Source organism: Sciurus vulgaris (assembly GCF_902686455.1).
Source record: "Sciurus vulgaris genome assembly, chromosome: 2".
Taxonomy (NCBI): domain Eukaryota; kingdom Metazoa; phylum Chordata; class Mammalia; order Rodentia; family Sciuridae; genus Sciurus; species Sciurus vulgaris.
In genome coordinates this window covers 10,578,499-10,597,602 of record NC_136462.1, presented here as the reverse complement: position 1 = coordinate 10,597,602, position 19,104 = coordinate 10,578,499, and the positions used below count along the sequence as shown (strand labels likewise).

Here is a 19,104-nt window from a genome sequence, read left to right as displayed (position 1 = left end):
TTTCCTGCCTTGGGTCTTTCCAGCTCCTTATTCACAGCTCTGTGTGGTTCCCTGACATATTCCTCCTGATCAGCTCATTCTTGCACCTGCCTTCTCTACCTGCCCTACGTCTACTTACCCTTGGAGACCCAACTCAGATGCCTCCTCCTCTATGTAGCCAGCTTCAGTCCCTGCAGACAGACAGTCACTTACTTTACTCTGTGCCTCCAAGACTAGCACCTGGTAACCTCTGTAAGATAGAAAAACATCATAGCCATGATAAAGTTGTATAACACATTACTTACATGTAAACAAATCTACTGTACTGCCAAAGTGACACATACAGTACTAAGTACATACTTTGTATTAAGTACAAAGCACTTAATGATGATAAAGGACTATGTTACTGGTTAAAAAAAAAAAGAAGAAGAAGAAGAAGATAGAACATATCAGTTTAAAACCATGTCAGGGGCCTGATTCTCAGGCTTTACAGTTATCTTTCAAAGAGAGCTTACTTTGTTCCAGGAACTATGCTGGGAACCCCATACACACCTCATTGTAGTATTTGACATCAAGTAGGTACTATCTATATTATTATTGCCCCAATTTGTCTTTAGCCTGCCAGAAAGTACAGTATGGTTATAGCAACTTGGGCTTTAGAATCAGAAAGACTGGGTATAATTTGCCTTAGGAAACTTGACCTTTTTTTGGGAGGGGTTATGGGGGATTGAACTCAGGAGCACTTGACCACTAAGCCACATCCCCAGCCCTATTTTGTATTTCATTTGGAAACAGGGTTCACTGAGTTGCTTAGTGACACACTTTTGCTGAGACTGGCTTTGAACTTGCAATCCTCCTGCCTCAGCCTCCTGAGCTGCTGGGATTACAGATGTGCACCATCACACCTGGCTTTTAACCTTTTTTTAAAAAAATTTTTATTTGTTACTAGTTATACATGACAGTAGAATGTATTTTGACGTATCATACATATGTGGAGTATAACTTCCCATTTTTGTGGTTGTGCATGATACACTGGTTGTGTATTCATATTGAACATAGGAAAGTTATGTCTGAATCATTCCACTGTCTTTCCTATTCCCATCCCCCTCCCTTCCCTTCATTCCCCTTTGTCTAATCCAATGAACTTCTATTCTTCCCTCCTCCCTGCTTATTGTGAGGCAGCATCCACATATCAGAGAGAACATTTGGCCTTTGGTTTTCTGGGATTGGCCTACTTCACATAGCATGATAGTCTCCAAAAACTTAATCTTTTTGTTAAGAAAAAAATCTTTCTGTTAAGAAAAGAAAATGGATCTCCTTAGAAGGTTCAGTGAGGTTAAAATGAGCTTCTTGTAGATAAAGTTCTCAATACCTGGAGAACCTGGCATAGGTTAAGCCCTCTATAAATGCCCCTATTGAGACTCAGAAGACAGAGAGCTTATTCAAGCCACCTCTGCATACCTAGTGCTTAACACTGTGCCTGACTTAAGTGGATGCTCCTTACAAGTCCCAGGAGATGTTCCTCACTGCATGGCAGATGGACAATCCCCATGTGTCCATAGGGATTCTTAGTCCTGTCTGACTTGGGCACTCTCTACTTCAGTTATTTGAGGAAAAGAAGAGGAATGGCAATGCTGCCCCCTTCCCTGCACCTGCACATACCTGAACGGAAGTGCTAGCCATTGCCACAGCACAACCTCAGTAACCTATGACTGAGATGCTCACACCATCAAATTACTCTTCCCCGCAGACTGCTTCATCTCCTGGAATAGTGGGGCCCAGACAGGACTCTGCAGGGAATACAAGTTATGGATTTTCATTGGTTAGAAGCAGCAGACTCCCTGACCAAATTAGATGTCAAATCATACCTGCATATGGGAAGTCAGGACTGAACAAAGAGCTGGCTGCCTAGTTGGTACCAGCAAATAATCCTTCTGGAGCTTGTATGGACCCTCTGCCAGCTGCCATTACCTATAAAACACCCAAGTGTTACTCCCAGTTTCACTGGGGAATGTTGAAACCATTGACAGAGGGCTAGGATGCAAAGTACTTTTCTTCAGAAAACTCCTGCCTTTAGACTTTTGTTTTTGTTTGGATGGGTTTGTAGGGGTTACTGGCATCTCAAAAATAAGTACATAAATAGAGGAAAAGTTCCACCTCTGGGCCAACAAAACTACTCAGTCCCTGGCACTTCCTAAATCCCCTCAGGAAGGGAGGGGCTCTGCACTGCTGAGCTGCAGGGCAAGGATGTGGAGTGAGTCTCCTCTTCAGGGAACAGTTTCTGCCTGTCTGTCCACATCCATACCAGACAGCAAATAAGACATGAGGTTGGGGAAGGATGTGGCCTGAGGTAGGGTGGCAGGTAGGTGAGGTGGCAGGTGCTTTTCCTATTCTGTAGTAAGGATGGAGGGGGTAGCACTTCTGTATGTGGATGGTCTTCTGAGACATGCAGAAGGAATAGTCCTTGCACCCAGCTGTTGAAGGTGGGCAGTGGTAGGTCTGGGAATCTGCCAACCAGGAAGTCTGTGTTCTGTGCCCAGTTCTGCTTATGGGGCACCCAGTGGACATGGGTAAGTTACCTCCTTCCTCCGCAGAACCAGTGGTCCCTCTGCTGTCTCATGTCTGGAGGCCCGTTCCCCTCTCACCTGGGCATTGGAGTGTATTCTGGAGAGACAACCAGCAGAGTTGCTTGCCTTATAATGCGAGCTCATATTCAAGGAGGGTCTTGGGCACCATTATTAGCTATGCACTTCGGGGACAAAGACACCCTTTTACCGAAGATATTAAGTAACTTAAAAACATAATAGGAATGCAAACAATTGGAGGGGCTGGATTTGAACCCAGGCAGGTTACAGAGCCCCCAGGGTGGGCAAATGGATATCTGGGGTGGGAAGGGGAAGTGCCACTAGACCTGAGGCGGGGTAGTGGTATGATCCCGTTGCAGCTGCCTGCAAGCTCGGTCACCCTCCTGTTCTCTGGAAGGTAGGAGGAGCTCAGAGCTGGGAGCTAAGCGACCTGAGCTTCCATGATGAAGTCAGCGCAGGAGCAAAATGTCCAGGAAGGAGGGAGGGAGACCAGAGGAAGGAGGAGGTGCTTCTTTCACCCACGTCCGGAGGTCCCCATATATACCACGTGGGTGGAAGCGTGTCACACACACCCACGCACCCTCAGCCACATTCGCCGAGCTCCCGCAGGGGCCGGGCTCCGAGGGCCTGTGGGTGCCGGGCCTCCGAGACCCGCCAAGTCGCCGCCACCTGCTGCTGTAGCCCCAGCGCAGGAGGACGAGTACCACCGTGCCTTTCTCCATCCACCCCCGCCCAGAGCGCGGCGCTCATCCTCCAGGGCCAGGATGAAGCCACGTCTTCCCCAGGTCCCCTCCCCTGCGCGGAGTGGGAGGCAGAGGGAGGAGCTCCGGCCACAGCCGCCGGCCTTCCCTCCCCACCCCCCGTTCACCGGAGCTCCCCCTCCCCTCTGCTCCCCGCCCCTCCCCTCGGCTGCCGCAGCCCAGCCCGTCGCGCGCGTCAGCGTGGGCTCCCCGGAGCGAGTCGCTAGGTAACAGGCTGGCTCCGCAGACCCGGGGCTGGGGAAGCCCGCGCGCGTCGTCAGCAGCTGCGCCGCGGGGCGGGGGGCGCACGGACCCTCCCCCATCTGGCCCTCCAGCCGCCGGGCTTACGCGCAGCCCCCTCCCAGGATGCCTTAACGGCACCGATCGCCGCCGCCGAGGTGCCCCTCCCCTGCAGGGACCCCAACACCGCCAGCCCCTTCCTCCTTCTCAGGTGGTGCGCACTGCTCTGCGCGAGGCCAGGTGGGCGACCCGCCGCTGCGGTCGCGGTCGCAGCCGGTAAGCTGCGCTCTAGGTCCCGAGCTAGGGCGGTGAAGGAATGGGGGGCGCGCGACACGCGGGGCAGCTCCGGCCATCGTGTCCGCCGGACTGACCATGTGCTAAAGTTTCTGGGGCTCGGCGCCCCGCCGGGCGCGCAGCGCGGGGATCCGAGGCGCGGTGGGTGGGGCGGCGCGGTCCTGCTGGTGCCCGCCCGCCCCCGGCCCCGCGGGGCGCAGCTCTGCGCGCTCTCACGCTTTCTTTTTCTCCTTCTTTCCCTCCGCGCTGCTCCCCCGAGGTCCTCCAGCCGAGCCCCGGCGCGGGGCATGAGGATCCCCTGGGTATCGCCTGGAGACCACCCGGCTGTGTGCACACCTCACCAACGGCGGCCGGGGACATGAGCAGCGCGCTCGGGGTCCCGCGCCCGGCGGCGAGCCCCAGCTGGCGGCGGCCAGCGAGTCAGCGCTGCCCGGGAGAATGAGGCAGGAGCCGGCGGCAGCTTCCTCTTTCTCCTCCTCTTCGCCTTCCTCTGGCTCAGGCGCCCCGGGCCCGGGCCGGGCTGTGGCTCTGCTGCGTGCCCCGCGCGCCCCCCGCCCGCCTCCGGATGCTCTTCTCGGTAAGCCAGGCCCTTCGCCTCGGGAACAAAGCCCCTTCGCAGGGCTTGGAGGCCGCCTCCGAGCCCCCTCCCCGCTCCCACCCAGAGCCTGGAAACCATCAGGGCGTCCCATTAAATCCGTCAGTATCTTCAGCTCCCAAATCCCGCCTGAAAGCTGAACTGCCTAGGAGCCCTCAAGACCTGGGGAGGCAGATACGGGCTTGCCGTGCAGGCGAGAGACCTGTTTGGTCTAGATAACGATATATGTATGCAACTTGGGTTCGCACTTACCTTTCGGGGGACAACTGATGTTTCGTGGGTGTCCAGGCTGTGCTGGGCAGTGTGCCTCAAAATCACCCCAGGAAGTAAGACCCCCTTTTTTCCATGGCTCAGATGAGGAAACTGAGGCTCAGAGATATTGAATGACTTAATCAAGGTCACAAGGGTAGAGAACGGGAGACCAGGACTGAAAACCAAGATGCTCCTCTGCTCCTCCACCAAGCTGAGCCCTTCCTAACAAACACACTTGTCCCATTTCTTCTACTAGCTGCTTCTGGCTCCAGAGTCAGTATGTGTGTGTGGGGGGGGGGGGGGGGCGGGGGGAGTTGTTGCACTATCAGATGGAATAAATGGCTGATAGTGTGTATTTTTGTTTCATCTCTCCATCACTACTGCTGATCCCTAAGGTGTACTGCAAGTGTGAGGCTACTTCTCTTAGGGTGGGAAGATAGTGTTTTCCTGGGTGCTTTCCTTCCTTGGATTCTGTTTCACAGGCCTCTGGAAGGTTGGAAAGGGCAGCATTGGTTCCGATCTTGTGTGCCCCTCTGTGCTGTGTTCCTAAGGCATGCTCACAACCGCATCTGAAAACTTTCCCTGGGTGGGGGCTAATGAAGACTACCTGCCCTGAAGATGGTTACTTAACAGCTGGGGTTGGTCCCAGATGGCCACCACACAGGGGCCACCCCAGTCTTGGCTAACATTTGCATCCCTCTGGGTCAACAGAACTTCACACTTCTCAGTCCAAAGGAGGGGAGCTTTAATGCAGTCGTGCATTAACCGCCCACCCCCCTTTCCCAGTCTGTAGCTTTTAACTGTTTGTGCCGGTGCACTTAAGTTGATCCTAAGGGGGAAGCCCGGTGGAACCATTTGTTCCTGGTCTGAGCGACTTGTTTCATTGGTTGAGTCACGAAGTGTTGAGCTCCGTTGTCTACACCGCAGGACCGGGATGGTGTAGGAGCAGGGCAATAGCCTTTGCCATAGGGGCCTCAGTTTCCCTGTTAGTAAAAGGAGCAGGGTTGGGCTGATGACTTCCAGGTCTGTTCCAGATAATGGGGTGCAGACCGGAGCTGGGGTGCATGAGCCGAACGGACTGAGACCTCTGGTTGGAGATTTTCAAGAAGAGGACTTGGTGTCGAAGGTGCTGGGAATTCAGGTTCAGATGGAAGGAGGTGAAGACTCTGTCTTGCTTTAGTGCATTATTTATTTGGCTAAAGCCTGGTGGCTATAAAATGCCCCAAGGTACCATATTGGGGTTATGGGATAGGCTAGACCTTTGGATTGGAGAGATGACATTTGTCCCTAAGAACGGATGAAAGGTGTCAACCAGATGCCCTGAAGGCTAGAAAGCAGCAAGGCGCTGAGCATGGCCTGTCCTTCTCAGAAAGAATCAATCGTATTTGCATAGGTAAAACCTTCTCAGCCTGAACAGTCAGTGCAAGCAAATAAAGAGATGGTTTAATCTCCCAGCTCTGTTATCTGCTGGTGATGCTAGTGAGAGGTGGAGCCTGGTTAGAGGGCTGTGACAAGGAAAGTGGGCGACTCGGATGTTCGTCTCCTGACTTGGCTTTGGGCTGTTAATTACAGCTGAATGCATCAACTTGACCTGTTGGCTGTTAATGAGGTTGTCATTGTTCTTTTTAAGATGTGGATTGATGAACCTTTTAAAGTGTTACTGAATCCCAAATGAAATGGGCATATGCCACCTTTTTCCCAGAAACTCAGCTCTCAGCGGGTTTTGTGACTATTTGAAATTCACAATACCAGACCCAGGCTTTCAATTTTGACAAGCTCGTGGGATCTGTGGAGGGAACATAATGCGTTCTGTGTGAGGACATTGTTTATCTCCCAGGGTTGTGTTGTAGCTCCTTGTGATTCACTGGTGAGGTTTTCAGTAAAAATGAATGCAGAGAAACAATTTCCATTAAGTTACTTTGGAAAAGGGTAACAAAATTATGAAATAACCATTTTCGGATCATATATCATACTACTAATATCCAAAGCTGGATCCCACATTAAATCATTACTCCCCTTCCTGATTCTTGATTTTTAATTTGTTGGTTTTCTCACATTTTTTGCTCTTCTTCCTCCCAGCATGAAAACGTTCAGGCAAAAACAAATGCTTCTTTTCAGGAAGGTCTTTAAAGCCGGGCTCTTCCACACCATACCCAGAGTGTCTGCATGTTAAAATTTGGTGGGAGTGCCTAGATTTCTTGGGGGAGCAAAGGAGGGTATGTGTTGTAAATAAATGGCAATGACAAGGCATTTGCTTGCCATTTCTAACTCAGGAGCTTGGACCATGAGCTCTCTTGCTCCTGGCTGGCCTGCTCAAAGCTGTGAGGTCCCAGTTCAAGTGCCGCAGCCTGTGCATCCTTACATGCCTGGATACATGGGGCTACAGAGGAAAGGAACAGCCTCCAGGGGCCCGGAAATCTGGAGTTGAGTCCTGACTCTCCTCCTGCTTTGCTCTGTGGTCTTGGGCAGATTGTTCCTTCTCTGGGTCTGGGATTACATATATGCAATGCGTGTGTGTGTGTATGTTTGTGCCTGTGTGTGTGTGTGTGTGTGTGTGTGTGTGTTAGTACCAGACCTCCTCCAACTCTAAGCTTGAAGAGTCCTCACAATTTGGATGCAACTCGTTATTAAAAGCTCCAGAATGCTTTGTATGTTAAGGTTATATAACATTTTCAATTAGACATCCATATAAACCACGAGGAAGTGGCCATTATCAAAGGTGCATTGTTGTACCCTCTGTGGAGTCTCAGTACCCTGAATGTGTGTTGATGGGACTTTGATCCTGAAGGCGACATGCCAGCTTCCCTGCCAGGGCTTCCTTGCACAGTGGAGTCTTGCCACGCATCTGAGAGCACCATAATGAGCCCTGACCCTCTCTGGATCCATGTGGCCAGAGACACAGGAACCACTATGTAATTTGGGTCAATGGGGTAAAAAGAATATGACATTCTATCTGTCTAGCCTTGCAGTCCAAGGGACTCGAGAATTTCACCTCAGTCTCAGCCTATTCCTGGAAGGAAAGGCGGGGAAGTATGTAATTGCTATTTGCATTTGTTTTGAAAATGAAAATTACTTTAATTAGAGCCCTGAACTTAGCTGAAACTGAAAATGGCGAGACGTGTGTGGATTGGCAGCAGGGTGTTTGCCAGCTTCCTTCTGACACCTGCGCAGTCCGTTGCCTGGGGCCAGGCTTCCTGGCCAGGTCATTTTCAGATACAGAGGGTGAGAGGAAGTAGCCACATTTTGTCTTACAACTTAGCGAGGCAGACATTGTTGGCCTCATGTGCCAGATGAGGAAGCTGGGCTCAGCTCTCACCATCAGAGAATGGCAGAGCCCAGCAAGATTTTAAATACACTGCTAGGGTTTAAGTCACCCAGGGCTACACCTTGTTCCCTCAGTGCTGCAGTGTGTCCCATAGCCAAATTGTGTCCTTAGTCCTGAATTGCTAAATAATGCCTGGCACTGATGAAAGCATGCAGATTTGATGTCGGGAACATATGGGGTTACTTGGCTATTGGTAGATTTCTAAATTCACTGGTTTTTTGGTTTTTTTGTTTTTGTTTTTGTTTTTGTTTTTAGGACATCAGATTTCAGTTAACTTCAGGATGTCAAATGTGTTCATTCCCAAAGAGATTCAGAACTAAGCCAAATATAACCTTAAAAGGGTTGATGTTGGTAGTTCTTTGGGGGAAGCTAAAATAACTCCTTTAGGTTCTACATGGTCCTGGGGTTTGGTGGAAAGGGTCTCAGAATGACACCTGGGTTGCTTTGGAAGGCGCTGGTTGCCCGCATCTCCTAAGAAGGAACACAGAGTGGAAGTTACGTAACAGCCTTCAGAGGCCAGTTGTCCTCCTCCAGGATGCCATTGAATGAATTCTGTGGAAAAACACACCAGAGGAGTAGGTGGGAGGGACACATGTAAGGTGTTAAAGGTTCACCCAGGCGCTTAGGAATTCCCAGGATTTAGGAGGAGGTTCGGGTGTGAAGGACTTTGCAAGCTACCAGACAGAGATGCCAGCACATCAAGGGTTGAGGGTGGTCTTCAGACGTTCCTTACTGGAGGAGTCTGCAGAGCTGCCTGAGTATCAGCCAGACCCAGGACAGGAGACTCCTGGGTCCCACTGACAAAGCACAATTTACAGAGAGTAAAGGGAGGTCACTAAATACACTTTAGCCTGTCACCCAGCTTGACATTCTAGTTTTTGACACTCAGGCTGGTTATTTTCACCAGACATTGAAAATACCTCCAACTGTGATGCCAGCCTTGCCCATGTTGTGATGGAGGTGTCTTAACTCGCAGAGTCTGCCTCTGCCCACCATGCATTCCCGAAATGCTCCTGAGCCACAAGGCTGAAGTTCCCTGATAGGTGACTCGTGAGAAGAGGCAAACAGAGTGAGTTAGAAAAGGGGATGGCGATCTGTAAAATACCAACATCATAGCAGCCAGCACAATTTTTTGATATGGTAAAAGAGGAGTAATATTGTATGTCCCCAGAGAGACCTATAAAGTCTGAATCTTTTCCTCCTAAACTTGGAGAGAACGGGTGCCTAATAGCTTCAGCACTGGGCAGATTGATAATACGTGTGGTTATTAAAAAGTGAAAAATGCAGAAAGGAGCTCAGCAGAGGCATCTGAGAAGGTGAGATGGGACGGCCAGGTCCACAGCCTCTGATCTGCGATTACCTTGAACAGCTGTCGAGAATGCAGTGAAGCAGGAATGACTTCACGTCCATTTCTAGCATCAAGAATCACAGAGTACATTCCACTGAACCTTTTTTGATGTTTTCATGTTCTCTTCGTGTGTGACTTAAGACAAGTGGAGACTCAGGTGGTTAAAAGTCTGTCTCTTGGCAGGCCCCTCTAGGTAGACTGAGGTGTGGCTTAGTATTTGTTCGATGCCTCAGTGGACAAGCAATGTGGGAACTGTTTGCAAGGTCAGGTGGGGGTGTTTGCGAGGGTTGATGTGTTCCCAGTTGATGCCTTTTCTTAATAATCTGTGATGAGCTGCTGTGTGCGCCTCATTTAGCATCACGAAGCTAAAGAGCAAATAGGGACTGCCCAGGGCATTTCCCCATCATCCTGGGTTTCTCAGCCTGAATCTGCTCATATAACCTGGGGATCGAACCAGCATGCTGCTTCCTCTGCCACCAAGAAATCGTTCAGGTTCAGATGGGCCTGGACGTGCCCCCACCCCTGGGATTCTTGACTTATTTTAATTCAGAAAATGGATGACAACCACAGCCATCTTCTTTTAATGATCGCTATTGACGGGTCTGAGATTTTTAACAATGAATATGCGCAGAGAGCATCGCGTGCAAGCCGAAAGTGATTTATGAATGTACACAGTTCTCTTGCTGAGAGGGCTTTATTGAATACTTCAAAAAAAAGTAAGCCCAGCTTTGCAGTGTTAAAGTCTGAAGGTAGAAATGAAAACCGGCATCCTGTGTTCTCCCTGGGAAAAGCAGGAGTGGAAAAATCCACCTGGCTCCTTAAAGGAGCAGGGGAGGCTGTTCCTCCGTCACTTTTGCCGACAAGATCAACCTCACCTCCATCTGAAAATCCCCTGTGGCGTTGGCTTCTACCCTGGGGCTGGTTGTCCTCGGGCCTGCTTGAGGACATCCCGAGGTGCCTCTGTGTGCTGCGCTGCCCGTCTGTGCCTGGTGCCACCTCGACCCCTGGAGCACGCCTCTCTCTCTCTGGTCCTGATTCCTGGGACCCCCCCCACCATTCTTGCAACAGACAGAGACGTCAGCGGTCAGTACTTCAGCAGAAGCGTGCTGAGTACCAGCTCTGGCCTAGGTGCTGCTGGGTCCTGAGGCTCCTGTGGACACGGACAGCGGCAGGAGCCTCACCACGGCTCTTCCTACAGGCTTGGGGAGGACTTGGCTGCTGCATGGGACCCGGAGGCAGGCTGGTCATCAGGTGGTTTCCTCCTAGTCCTGCTTTCTGCCTGTCTCAGCTGGGTGCCTGGGGACACACCACCAGGCCACTCTGTCCCTTGGCTGATTTCCATGCCTGTCTAGGCCAGGATGGGGTCACTGGAAGGTGTTTTTCCAAGTGCAATCCAGGGACTGTCTCTGTGGAAGCTCCGCATGGGCTTATTAAAATGCCATCCCTGGTCTTGTCGCCAACCTGTCGAGTCAGAGCCTCTGAGGGTGAGGGCCTGGCATCTATTTTTAACACAGTCCCACTGCATGCTCACGTCAGGCACCGTGAATTTCAGGAATTGTTAGCTGGTCACTGATACCCAGTCCTGCTCCAGGGTACTCCTTGTGGGACATCCCGCCCATGCTGGGGTCTCCCCTTCACCTGGGAGCATGGCACCCACCCTCCCCTTCTCCCTGCCTGCGATCATTGGCTCTCCATCCTCACCCAGACTGGGCCTCCTAAAGGACCACCTCTGTCCTCCGCTTGCAGAACTCCAGTGCTTCTGCGTCCCTGAGAGCAGCCAGGGGCCTTCAGGCCCTACCTGATGGGGCCCTCCCCTCATCTGCTCCTTGCTTCTCCCTGCACCTGACCTCTGCTCCAGCTCTGAAACCACCCTGCCGCCGGGCATTCACCCAGAGCCCTGGAGCCTGGGCCTGAGGTGGCAGGTGCAGGGGGCTGGGCATGGGCCCCGAGGAGCTGCTGTTTCCTCCCATAGAGACTGATTCTCTTAAACTCTGGGGCAGATGTCAGCTTCGGGCCCACTGTCCCAGTGAGGGCTTCCCAGCCCCCGTGTAACTCCAGGCAATGGATGCACAGTGACTCATCGTTGGGCAGAGCGTCCACGTGGCTCTAGAAGCCTCTTTGAGAGGGAGTTTTAGAAATAGATCGCGCCCCTCTTGAGCTGGACTTTTCTTCAGCCACCTGTGACCCAGTGGCTGCTCCGTCCTTCCTTTTCTTCCTCCCACACATTCACAGGCCACCCGCTACCTCCAGGCGCTATCGAGGGTCCTCCATGCTCATCTGCCACGGTTTAAATCCGATTCTTGCTCTCGCTTTTGCACAGATGGGACAGAGAGGTCTGCAGAGCAGCCCCAGGCCTTTCTATTGTCTACAGGGAAGAGGGGTCCTGCCTTGTATCGGCAGCTGCCCTCCTGGGGCCTGGGTTAGGCAAACTGCACTCAGAAATGTCAACTGCTTGGTGGCCATCCTGACGGTGGCCAGGCGAGACGAGCTCCTAACTGGGAAGGCACAGGGTCTTTGAGATGGGATGTGTGGTCAGCACCTGGAGCTGGTATTTGGTTCCCAAGAGGCCAGGCTGCCTAACAATATTACAGCCTAAAAAAGACCAGAACACTTCGAACCCTCCTGGGTCTCCCCCATTGCAGGCACTTCCCACGACTCTCAGAGGGAAGCATTCTCCTCTTTGCATCCATCTTCTTTGTGACACTCATGGTGGCCACGTTGACCACGCCTGTACTGCGAGGCCCTGAGCCAGGGCAGTGTGGGGATGAAGGTAGATGAGATGGTTCCCAAGTTTGACAGACGCAGAGACTGGGGAAGCCTGCGGTAGAACAGCCTGTAGCTAGTTAGAGTGACAGGCAAGCCCCAAGAGAGCAGGGTGGACGATGGATCTGAATGGGAGGGTGGGGCACCTGGCCTGAGCCTTGAGTGCCAAGCAAGGCGAAGGGGAAAGCCATTTCTGGTGGGAGGAAAAGTGCCAGCAGAAGAACACAGGCTTGAGTGTTGGGGACAGAAGACAAGCGGCACTGTGGGGCTGTGCCAGTGACTGAGGCTGCACAGGCAGAGACAAGACTGGCCAGCCCTGCTCAGGTGGGAGTGGGTCAAGCTAAGAAGTGTGCTCTGTCTGGGGAGCTATGGAGGTAGTAGAGGGAGGGTTTTAAGATGATAGCAGGTGGCTGTTTCCTGATTCCCAGTAACCTCTCCACTATAGAATAGCGAAAATGTGTAAAATGTTTGATGACGGTGCGAGAATGAGCATGATTGTCCAGGCGTGACCTCCAGGCACCGATCCTCTGATTGCACTGCTGCGGCTTATCTGCTGAGAGTCTTAGCACTATCTGGTCCTCCCGCCCTGCTGCCCGGACCCGCTCCACCGACCTTGCTGGGGCCGGGAGGGAAAGCGAGGTAGCTGCTGGCTCTGGCTCAGCCGCTATGGACTCCGGCCAACAGGAAATGGAGCGGGCAGTGTCCCAGCCTGATTCCCAGAGCCATGGGTCTCCCTGTGCCTCTGCAGGTGCATTCAGGCTGCTCCTGGCCTAAAAACAACGCTCCCAGACCTACATCCACAGCTGAGAATCCAGGGCACACGTTGGCCAGCCAGCCTCCCCGAGTGGCAGCTCAAATGGGCAGGAGAAGAGGGTCGGAGTCAGGAGCCCAAGTAGCCACCACTGGGGGATTGTTTGCTTTGACACTGACATGCTTGATGGGGCAGGTGACTTCTGCAGTGCTGGCTGGACAAATGGGACAGGAGGAAGCATGTCCCAGGGGGCCCGGGTGGTTGTTCCTGTCTTCCTCCTTCACCTTCTCATCCCTAAAGGGACGAGGAAAAAAGCCTTTTCCACAAACTCTTTTCTGGGGAGCGTGGCCCTGGCAGTGACAGGCAATGGCCACACTGTGCCAGGAGCAAAGCACCCCAGGCAGTTTGCCCGCTCGTGAGGAGCTGCCTCCCTCTGCAGGGCTCCCCGCCCTGGATGTGGGCCTGGGAGGGGGGCGGAGCTGCACCATGGATCTGTCCCATTTGCAGGTCAACAAACCGAGGCTTAGAGGCATGAAGCAACCGGCCCAAGGTCGCACGGGAGCTGTGGCGAAAGGGCATCCCATCATTCTGAAGCTGGCCAGGGCCGGGTGCTGGCACAAGGCCACCTGGAAATGGACAGTTTGTACTCACACTGCCCTGCTGCCCGTGGGCAGGAGGACAGGCTTTCTCCTTGTTCCTTTGCCCTTCCTCCTGGAAGGCAGGCCCTGAGCCAGGGACTAGGCATGACCCCTAGCTCCCTGGCCCTTGGTTTGTTCCTTGGTTCCTGAAGCTTGTGTGGGTGTTTAATGTAAGTGGGGAAATAATAAAGTAGCAGAGCAAAGCCAATGCTGGCCAGGCTGGGGCAGGCTGGAGGGGGTTAGTTCCTGCTCTCTGTTTGGGGCCCTGGGGTCCTGGACTGCATCACTGGGTCCTGGAAAGCCTTCTACCTGGGTGCTCTGCGTACCTTGTGGTTAGCCCAGATCATCTGTCAACATCACTGCTGGTGACTGATCTCAGCTGTGCGTCCTCTGAATCCCATTCCAGGGACTGGGCCCTCTTGAACAGAGTCACTGGCCCCTACGGTTAGCAACCAACTGCATGGGGGATGCTGTGTGGAGACCCCCACTGAGCCTTCCAGCGACCTGGTTCTCCAGCTGCCTCACACCTCCTCAAGTAGCCCCCTGAGAAGTGGGAGCCATGATGACAGGTCTGCTGCTGACTCCAAACCCCTAAAACCTTCAGGGCTTCATTGGGCACATCTGTAAGAGCAGTTCCTGCTCATAAAATGTGCCCATCACAGCCTTGCGGAACAGGAAGGAATATTCTGCAATCTTCCCAAGTTATGAGCCCCAGACTTGGCCAGTCTGTGGATTAGGTCAATGGCATTGCAGTTTTGGAGTGAAGTAATTTACCTGCTGACAAATTTCGTAGTTTTTGCCACCTTAGGGACTCTTATTTTGAGATCATAGCTGTAAAAACTAGGTTCGTGGGATGAGCACCCACCAGGATGAGGGTGATAAAAGTTTGGAAAATGCCTTGGCACCAGGCAGGCAGATATTCAGGGCGATTTTTTCTTAAGACATTTTGGGTGTCTGACCTCGGCTCCTTCCGTTTTTTTTTGTTTTGTTTTGTTTTCCCTTTGGTGGGGGGTGGCAAGGACCACGCACCTCCCTGACTCTCCTGCACTTGACTGACAGGGACTCTGCCTCAAATCCCACTGTCGGAGCAGCAGTGCATCGTCAAGATTCTGACTGCTGCCCAGCCGCTTGCAGGGCGCGCGCCTGTTACTTGAAGCTGTTCTCGAGTCGGCCTGCAGACTTGGACAAATCATGCTCTCACTTGTTCTTTGGTTCTTGAATATTCTGCTTTAGACTCTGAGTCCTGTTCTGTCTTCTGAAAAAATGGGCATAATAATAGCAATTAATGATAATCATAGCTTTTATTCCCTGGGTGGAGACCCTACTAAAAAAGAACTTTTCATTCACTATTTCAGTGAATCTCTAAGACAGCTCCATAAAATATTTACTTTTGTTATTATTCCTGTTTCACAGATAAAGAAACTAAAGCTTAAATAGTATTTATTGCTACATACAAAATATGCCTTTGAAGAGTGACTTCACATGCTAGTATGGTTTATTTTGCTCAGGAAGGTGGTTCTTGCTGGGGGCCTCATGTGAGATCACAGGCAGATTGTGGCTGGGGCTGGAACAATCTGGAAGACTGCCTCACTCACATGTTTGGCCAACCAGGTTGGGAGGAGGCACACAGCCTGGAGGCGGGGACTGGAGGCGGGGACTAGAAGCCAGCACAGCTCCATCACTCTTGTGGTCACGTGGTCCCACCCCACCCGCGCCCCCTAGCTGCACTTCCGCCCCTGTGCAGCTCAGGGCTCCAGTGCACCTGTGTCCAGATAGACCTAGTCCTGGGATCCATCTGCATTGGCTTGCAGTCCAGCTGCGCCATGTGGTTAAAAGCAAGTGACAAAGGCCAACCCATATTGAAGGGCAGGGACAGTTAGACTCCAACACGCGTTGAATTTGCAGCCTGTGTGAAGCCACCAGGGAGACCTTAGTGACCTGCGGCCAGCTGAGGAACCAAAACTCCGGACATGGCAGTGCTCTTCCCTGGGGAAGAGAGCAAGCAGGGTGAAGCCCAGTGCTGCTGCTCTGCTTGGAGTGGCCTGGGGGCAGCTTCTGGGGCAGACCACGCCTCGCCCGCCTCTCCAGCCTCTCCACCCAGGCCGCCTCCGCACTTGGCTCCTAACTGGGTCTGCCTCATGGGCACCTTCCTCCATTAGGAAAAAATCAGAAACTTAGGTCCTGTGACACATGGTGAGCGTCACCTTGTGATCTGCCACTGTTAATTCTATCCCAAGTTTATTAGTTTTTCTTTTGATTTTAAAAGAAACTAAAGCATTTTCATGGACTCTGGGCTCCACCTGCCATGGGGCCTGCCTCCCCGCCCCCTGCAGGCTTCTGTTCGCTGTCCACCACTTCCTTCCTTTCTCCCTGCCCCAGGGCAGGCCGGGCTCCTTCCCCAGACTGTCAGCCTCTGGGATCTTCTCTGTACCCCAGCAAGTCCCTGACTGCTCCTGTGACTGTCTCCGCTCCCGTCCTGCACTGCAAATGGACCCACCCTGTGAGAAGGCCATCTTCCCTGTGAGCCCACAGAGCCACACCCCCGCCTGGCTTCTGCCTTGTCTCTGCAGGCAGAGCTGGGGGAGGCCCTCTCGCAGGCCCCGCAGGCCCGGAAAGCTGCAGACTGTAGCTTGTCGGTGGCTTCTCTCAGCACTGCTCCCAAGGCGCCTGTCTTGGGGCAAGAAGCAGTCATCCCCAGTTATCACCACCCACTCATCCAACTAGGAAGCACTTTTTATTGAGCAGCAGGCTCAGGGTTCAGTGTTTCACAAGGGCCACTGGGGGTCTGTCCTTAGAGAACTTAGAGAGTCAGAAGACCTCCCCCCAAAAACTCAATAAACAAATGATTATAGACAAAGTAAGTTTTTGATAAGGAAGTGACATTTCAAGGAAACCAAAGCAAGGAGTGCTATCTGTCTGCACAGGGATAGGTGCAGAGGAAAGCCATCAAAGGAAGACCAGGAGGCTGTCCTCTCTGGAGCCCCGGTTCTGCCACCTGACATCTCCCCCAGCCTCTCTCCTCGTTTTGGCTTTCTTGATCCTCTGAGCACACAACCAAATAACAGTCACCCCAAAATGGCAGCCTTAACCTCTGTCTTGCTGACCTCACAACTCTCCCCGTCTCCCAGGGACCTACCTTGATTCTGGGGAGACAGTGGAGTGGCCTGCGTGGGTGAGGCGCCCCTGCTCTGTGGGCTCACGGCCGGGAAGGCTGCGATCAGGCCAGGCGCACCGGGAAAGGACTTGTAGGGTGGGAGACAGCAGCGGCCCCTCCCACCCCTTTGCCTGAGACCTACCTCATGACTTTCAAGGTGGCTGTGGCCAGCCTGTGGACACACAGAGGAGGATATTTGTTTAATGGAGGAATTGCATAAGATTTCCCAGTTTTAATCTTTCCTCTGTTTCACCCTCATGTGGTAATGATTTTTTTAAATGGGAAGATCTTAATATTAGAATTTGTTTAAAGTCATTATTTTTAATTAATTGATTGATTAATTAAAGATAATTAATCAAAGTGCACCATCCTGAGTTTCTTATTTTACTACTAAGACTTTGGTCATGCACCTAAAAATGGTCTATGGCCCACACAGGGGACCCAGGAAGTAGGAGTACTGGAGGTCACTCAGCAGTAACGGCAGAACATGGACAAGAAGGGCTGACCTATGTCTACAGCCAGCCAAGGTTGGGGTGCAGGGAAGTGACATGAGCTGGTCTGTGAGGTAGAAAGATAGCCCTTTGGCATCGTGGAGGTTGAGCTAATATTTGCAAATTAGAAATCTGTGCTGGCAAACACTTCAAAGAGAGCAAAGGGTTAAATGCCAACTGACTGGTTTCTGAAGACCTGTCCCTCCAGCTGCAGCCAAAGTCCCTGCCTGGCCCTCCAGGGGTCTGGAGTGGAGCCCTGTGCATTACTCATCTCCAAGTCCAAAGAAACAGACTGGGCTGGACGTGAGAATGACCTTGACTTTGAATGTTGATTCTTTTTTTGGAGAAAACCACTGGCTTTTAGAATAACTTCTGCCTTCTCTCCATGAGAGTCCTGGATTCATACAATGACTTTTGTTTGTGAAGCCCTCTCATGGCTCAGCAACTCTGCGAGTTGTGTGGGCAGGACTTAATGGCCCAAAGTGACAAATGGGCAAAAAGGCTCGGACTGTGAGGAGAGCTTGCCCAGGTTGACACAGCTCCTCGGGGATAGAGCAGGACTGTGCACCAGCGCTTCCTGGGGCCAAGTCGCACTGGTAACGTCTCAGGAAGTGCATGTCCCTGTTGTGCTCTTAGGATGCCTGCAGGTGGGAGAGTGTTCTGGCCCTGGCTCTGTGTCGGGTCCTAGCTGGGTTGAGTCTCCTAGGGCTGCTGTCACAGCACCATAGACCAGGTGACTCGAAGAACAGACATCTGCCTAACAGTAGTGAAGGTCAGAAGTCCAAATCCACAGTGTGGGCGGGGTCATGCTCACTGCAAGTTCCGGGCAGGAGCCTCCCTTGCCCTTTCTGGTTCATGGCAGTGGCCACTGTCCTTGGTGGCCCTTGGCTTGTGAATGCATTACCCAGTCCCAGCCTCATCTTCACATGACCATCCTGTGTCTCTGTCCATCTCTCCCCTCTGCTTTCTGCTATAAAGACACCATCACTGGGTGTAGGGCTCATCCTAATCCAGAAGGACCTCACTGTAATTTGATTACATCTGCAAAGATTGTTTCCGTGCAGGGTCACAGGTGCCAGTATCTAGGACTTGAACATCTTTTGGGGGGCGGGGAGTCGCTGTTCAACTGGTTACATGGAGAGACTACTGGGGAAGGGTCTGTAGTGGGCCTTCAGACAGAAGGTCCTCTGAGTAGTCAGTGCTGTCCCACCCGTAGGGACTTCACTGTCCCCTCTCAGGTCACCTTAGTCCAGCTTTGGTGGGCTCTGTGTCCTCCAGTCCTACTGCCAGCATGGGCATGGAGTCTGTGCTGCCGCTTGGAGCCCATGGGGACAGGTTGTGCTGCTCTGGCATCTGCTTGGGATGCTGCCAACGCCTGGGCACAGTGAGTGGGTGGCAGCTTGGACGCAGTGTGTGTACTGAGAAGCAAGGCCACACCTGGCTGCATATGTCCCCTTCCTTGGGGCCTCTGGCAGCACCTGGCTTGTTATCAAGTCAAGGTGTGGTTCGGACCTCAGACGACCAAGGGCCCGCTGTGCCGGGGGAGCACCCAGAGCTCAGCCCTTCCCGCCCATGGACTCCTTTTCCCCACCGGAGCCAAGCGTTGCCACAGCAGGGCTGCCTGGCCGCGCCTGTTTCCGTCCAACTCGGTTTCAGGCACATGGGAATTTTCATGTGTCTACAGCCTGGGGACTCTGTCCCTCAGGTGAGTCTTTTCACGCTCTGAGCACTGTGCAGGGCCACCGTGGCATTCAGTGATATGACGCCTCTTAAAACCGTGCCCTTGAGAAGTGCCAGCTGCCCGCGCTGTAGCCTGGGAGGTGCTTGGCCCAGGAACGGAGTCCAAGATGGTGCCTCTGTCTGTCCCAGGGACGGTGCTACCTGGTCTCCACGGGAGCTGCCGGCAGGAACAGGTGGTGGACCTGGACGAGGAGGTGGTCCCTAAGGAA

General features: G+C 52.7%; 1 protein-coding gene across 1 annotated transcript in view; it reads left to right on the top strand.

Annotated features, from left to right (window-relative positions):
- The first annotated feature begins 3,167 nt into the window (after window positions 1-3,167).
- Window positions 3,168-19,104, top strand: part of TUNAR (transmembrane neural differentiation associated intracellular calcium regulator) — a 44,309-nt gene continuing 28,372 nt past the window's right edge. The window contains exons 1-2 of the mRNA XM_079127697.1: window positions 3,168-3,820; window positions 4,098-4,415. Of these exons, the coding sequence (XP_078983823.1) occupies window positions 4,404-4,415 (12 nt within the window). The 5' untranslated portion in view covers window positions 3,168-3,820; window positions 4,098-4,403. The remainder of the gene's footprint in view (window positions 3,821-4,097; window positions 4,416-19,104) is intronic.